We start from the raw sequence: 6,000 nt of genomic DNA on the forward strand, positions 1-6,000 counted from the left end.
TCTCTCAGCACTACCCTTGGGTCAATGGGCACACCTTTGATATTTTCCCTTAATCACTTGCTTCACAGCTTGCTGCCCAGCATAGAAACACCAGCTAAATTAAAGGTTTGAGAGATCAAGCCTTACTCCATCCATATACGGAAACCTGATCACGCCAGACAATGAAGTAGTAACAGAACTATGCATTTCCAAAGGCATGAGAGGGTACAAAACAGTGTTTTCATCTCAAAGTGAACAATGGTATATAAGGAGAGGACAAAAGTCATGCAGAACCCACTGTCTCACATGCTCGAGACACTTCTGCACAATCTAAGAGATAAAATTTGTAAACAAGCACCTTCAATCTCCTGACAGATTTATAAATCCTTTTTAGAAAGTTACGTTCAACACTGCCTTTGAAATTGACAGATAGTTACAGAAATGCATAGACTCAGGCAATGAAGACTGCATGACACTATTTTAAATAATGTCAATGGAATTTTTCTCAACCCAAATGAAAACCAACAAAAGCCGCAGATGCAGAAAAATCTAAAATGAAAACACTAAATGCTGGAAACACTCAACAAGTCAGGATGAATCCATCAAAACAATGTCAAATGTTTTATGAAATATTATGTCTTTTCCCACATGATCTGAGTATTTCCAGGGTTTTCTGTTTTTATTCTCCAACCTATCATAAAATCATTGCTGTTTGTTGGAAGTTGTGGGGAAGATATTGTTCACCCCCATGGTTGTTCAAAATAAAGATCTCATCAAATTACAGAGCTGATTTTAAGGGCAGCTGACTTTCACCCTTGCAGTTCTCCATCATGGCAAATCATTTATTTTTTATATTACAGTGCATTCCAGTTAATTGGAACTCATCAGGACCAGTGCATTTTGGTCCAATTAAGTAGCTGCCCCAATTAGCCCAAGTTTCACGGAAATAGTTAAAAAGATATATAAAAAAGAAACCCCATTTAACTGAGTAACAAATTACACATATTGTAATGAAATACAGAATTAGACCACTATCAATACTAACACAGAATAAAACTGTTTTAATTCCTAATAGCTCTATGTATACTGTCACATTCTTTTGATTGACTATAAATGAACAAAATCAGTGCAGACACCTATTGTGGATTATGGACTGCCTTCATACAATGGTATCAAGGAATACATCCTCCATTTTTATTGTAAAACTCAAGATGATTGTCAATACCTCCAAATTCTTCATAGTTCCTAACTTGAAGTAGTGAAACTGTTCCATTTTCACTCCCTGCCTTTCCGGCATCTCTAAGACTGAATACTTGAGACTGCAGTGAGCAAAACAGTTTTGCTGCTTATTTCTCGCCAACTATCAGTGATAAAAATCATGGCTTTTTGAACACAAGCACACATAACTGATGCTATTTAAAAATTGCTCTAAACATGGTCCAGTGTCTACCTGCCACACAAGTGCACGTCAGTTAGAAACTGTTCAGCAAGTCTCCTGCCCCGATTCCCAAATTTAAAAAATCCCAACTAATTTCTCAATTTCGTTTTCGCAACTAACCCATGGACCAATAAAACGAAAGTCACTGTATTTTATTTTATTTAAGAGATAATGCGTGGAACAGACCTTTCCAGCCCACTGAGCCACAGTGCCCAGTAACCCACCTACTTAACCTCAGCCTAATCGCAGGACAATTTAAAAATGACTAATTTATCTACCGACTGGTACATCTTTTGACATTTACTTCAACACTTTCTTGTGCTATGTTCTTTGATTTTCTCTCAACATCTGAGATCAAGCCTAATTCAAACTCTTATGTAATCTTCCAATTTACCTTTTCTTCCTCCAGCAAAATCTCCTTTTACCCAATCCTTTGTCTCTCATTCCAAGATGGGAACCTGTATTGTGGGCCTCTACTAAATTTTCCTGTGTACTTCAGGAAATTTTCAATTGTACAATTAAAATATATTCATGGACATATTTTCTCCCAAGACAATACTACGAAAGCTACTCAAGCTAATTTTTTTAGGCCGATAAGATTGATGCAGATAATCCAGTGAATTTGTCTGCTGCCTGTGTTGAAAGGCATAACAGAAAAGGCTCATTAATATTCACCTGGTATGAAGCAGAAAAGAACTTTAGTATAAAATGAAATCAACCATCCATCCCACAAAAACATTTCTCCAATATTAATTTCTTCTAAAGTATACACCTCAATTAGTGTAAAGTATTTTGTCTCAATCTAGTCACTGATGTGTACTGAATGTTGGTGCACATAAAACACCCATCACTTTAACCACGCTTGCTCCACTGCAAAACTGATTTACGGGAAGCATTTTCAATTTTGTGATCAATCAAGGACACCCACCATCCAAACCCAACCAAGCACTCCTCTCGCAGCTGCCATCAGGAGAGTAGTACAGGAACCTCAGGACCCACACCACCAGGTACAGGAACAGCTATTATCCCTCAACCATCAGTCTAATAACCCAAAGGGAGTAACTTCACTCACCCAATCACTGAACTGTTCCCACAACCTTTCAAGAACTCTTTATCTCATGTTCTTGATATTTATTGCTTTTTTTTGTATTTGCAGATTTTTATCTTTTGCACATTGGCATTCATTTTGTTGGGTGTTGTCTTTCTTTGATTCAATTGTGCTTCCCTGAATTTACCGTGAAGGCCGACAAGAAAATGAGTATCAGGGTTGTGTATGGTGACCTGTGTGTACTTTGATAATAAATTTACTTTGAACAAAGCACTAAGTAACTAGAAAACTCTCATTTGTTCCTCAAAAGCAAAAGCAGAAATTTATAAATGCAAAATAATTTCACAAGGCCATTGCAACATTCTTTGCTACCCAAGTAACAAGTTCAATGTAAAAGCCCCTGCACCATCAGCTTTCTGAATGGTCCAACAACCCTATTTTTGCACTATTTATTTTGTAATTTATAGCAATTTTATTTCTTCATACCCCACTACTGCTGCAAGACCTACAAGTCAGTATTGAAAAACCTTAATCTGATTCTAATTATAATAGCATTCACATGGGAAATAAGCAATTCTTCTTTCAAACTGAAATGAGACCCTGAAAAGTCAACATTGCAATAATGTCTTTCAGATAACTGTCAAAGCAACCATAATCAGCAATGAAGTGTCCTCAGAATCTAATGTTTCAAAGCTAACCAACAAAGAATAGGTTATCCAAGTTGCACAACACAAATGGGCATGTCAGCCCACCATATCCATGCCAATCTTTTTGTCCATCAACACTAATCTCATGCTAAGTCCGTACACACCCATTTACTTCTTATTGGTATCAATGTCTCTTCAAAGCAGTGATAATATACTAGCAAGTTCAAGAGAGCAACCATTCTCCGTGCAGAGAAATCCCCTTACCCACAAGATCCTCCTTAAATCTCATTCCTCTTAGTTTTGATACTCTACTAATGTTGCAAGATTCCAACACTCCATGGCTTTAATCATTTTAAATACCTCTACCAGATCACCCTCAACCACCTCTGCTGCAGGAAAACAAAATAATTTTATGAAAGAACTACACACGCCTGAGGAATTAAAGCCTATCAATTTGAATAAATATTCCCATATTAAAACCAGACAAATAATTGCTAATCTAAGTAAGGTAGATGTAACTAAAAGCAAAATAATCCTATTCTTCAGTCAGTTAATTTTTATACCAATTTTTATTAACAAAATATTTAGTTATTGTTACAATCTTAACTGTTTCTATCTTCCAAAAGGCTGAAATGCTTTAGTGATTTATTCAGATACACCGTGGTCCTTCCTGCCCCTCGAGTCATGCCACTCAGCGACCCCCAACTTAACACTCGGCTAATAACTGGACAATTTACAATGACCAATTAACCGATCAACCAATCCATCTTTGGACTGTGGGTGGAAATTAGAACACCCAGAGGAAACGCAGTCATGGGGAGAATGTTTAAGCTCCTTACAAACAGCAGTGGGAATTGAACCTGGGTCACCAGTACTGTAAAGCGATGTGCTAACCACACAACTATACTGCCCCTAAACAACAGAAATAACAAACTGAAGAAACAAATTTTGACACAAATGCACAGATTAGATTTGCGAAAGAAAACAAAATACATCTGTTCCAACAAGATCAATTGAATTATGCTCAATTGTTCAGGGAGTTCATTATACTATTGATGAGGATACATTTGTCAAAATCAATCTGATCATTCATGCAGAAAAAAAGAGAAAACTGGAAATATTCATGTTTATACAATGACTGTAGATAAAACAAAGGAATTACAGAAATCTTATCAAACACGTACTTGCAAGCTGAACTCAGTTCGGTTGTTTTCTGAAAGAAAGAGAATTCATCCGCTACATCGTTTCACAACCTATGTTTACAATAATACTGGTTTTAAGATACTGCATATTTAACATTCCCAAATATTCGAGACTGACAGTATTTGCAGATACCGCCTGAACAGCAGTATCAATTGCAACCTTTCTAAAAAGATTTGTGCTACTTTCAACACATGCTAAGTGCACAGCTGAAGAAACAATGTACTCAGACTAAAGTCTCAGTCATGGCTAAAGCACTTTTAAATATAATTAGAAGTTATAGCAAACCATAAGTGTAGAAGAGGGTCGACTTATAACCAATTCACACTAATAAAACACAACATAACAAATTCCAAAGGAAAAGTCGACTGTTTAATCATTTCCATATAAGTTGCCTGACCTGCCGAGTTCTGCCAGCATTTCGTTTTTTTTACTTTGGATTTCCAGCCATCTACAAAATCTGGAGTTTATAACCAATTCCAAATCTCCCTTCGTGTTCCAAAGGACAAACACAACAAACTACTAAAATATCGCTTCACTTTCATTGAACATTAAGCATTAAGATACATAAATAGGACAGCAGATAAATTGGATAGTAGTTTGTCATTGCAACATATCAAGTTGCTCCGTATTACGCACACTGAAGGGGTTGGGCAGATTTACAGCCCCAATCAATTGTGCTATCGGCATAAATTGGAGAATGTCCTAAACATGAACATGATTAATCGCTACACGTATTTTGGAAGTACCTGTGTAACATATCGGGTTTGAAACATAAAGGGCGTAATTACATCAGCCCTCTCCCAACACAGGTTGCTCTCTAATTCAACGCTTAATTCAACCTTAACAATTAGAATAGCATTTTATTTTAGAAAAGGTTAACAACGCTCCTAACAGCCGACCGCAACCTCGAAACTGCCCTGCAGCCCAGCAAGGGTGAAGCTCAGGGCGGCCTTGGGCAGTAATCAAAGCCGAGGCCTCAACGGCTCCAGAGCCTGATGAAGATAGTGATCAGAAGCAGCGAACGGGAGTTCTTCATCGGCAAGGCTTGTGAGATGCTGCCTAGTTATGTTACAGAGGTTAAAACGCCACTCTGGATACTTACTCCGGGACATATGTAGACGAGTAACTGGACCATTTATAGACGCAGTAAGTCAGCACCCTCCGCTCGGGCAACGCGGCCGCCATCTTACAGCATCGGCGGCGCGACTCGCACCACGTGATCCGCAGGCGGTCGCCGACTCGCCGAGCGCAGATAACCAGCCCCCGCGCTGACACCGAGCTCACTGGGAAAAACCCCCTCCCCGTCCCCTCATTCCGCACTCCCCCCACCCCGGACACAGGGTGCAGATGTCTGACCCCATGTTCCCCGTATCCCGCTGCACAGCGATATTCAGCGCAGGCAACTCGCACAGTCGGCTAACTCATTGCACAGACACTACAAAACCATGCTATGCATTAGGATATACGCTCCACCCCCACAACTGTGACATCCCATTGCCTGCCACACGATGATACGTATACCCCAAACCCCACGACACAGAGGCATGAACTATCCACGCTGCAAAGGGACATTTTCCGTGCAGATTTTCATTCACAGGTATTACCCAACGTCTACGGCACACGACACAGATGTAATTCATTGCATAGGGCCTACCACTGCCAACAGGTACAAACATCCAAAATGC

At 39.1% G+C, this 6,000-nt stretch overlaps 1 protein-coding gene across 4 annotated transcripts in view; it reads right to left on the minus strand.

The window, feature by feature from the left end:
• mkln1 (muskelin 1, intracellular mediator containing kelch motifs) overlaps positions 1–5,528 on the minus strand; it is a 149,417-nt gene extending 143,889 nt beyond the window's left edge. For 3 of the 4 annotated variants that reach the window (XM_059987089.1, XM_059987088.1, XM_059987087.1), the window contains exon 1: positions 5,418–5,522. In XM_059987089.1, coding sequence (XP_059843072.1) covers positions 5,418–5,500 — 83 coding nt within the window. In that variant the 5' untranslated portion in view covers positions 5,501–5,522. Of the gene's footprint in view, positions 1–5,417 lie in introns of all 4 variants that reach the window. The other variant, XM_059987090.1, reaches the window with a different exon arrangement.
• Positions 5,529–6,000: the final 472 nt, after the last annotated feature.

The sequence above is a fragment of the Hypanus sabinus genome, chromosome 13, assembly GCF_030144855.1.
Source record: "Hypanus sabinus isolate sHypSab1 chromosome 13, sHypSab1.hap1, whole genome shotgun sequence".
NCBI classification, from domain to species: Eukaryota; Metazoa; Chordata; class Chondrichthyes; order Myliobatiformes; family Dasyatidae; genus Hypanus; species Hypanus sabinus.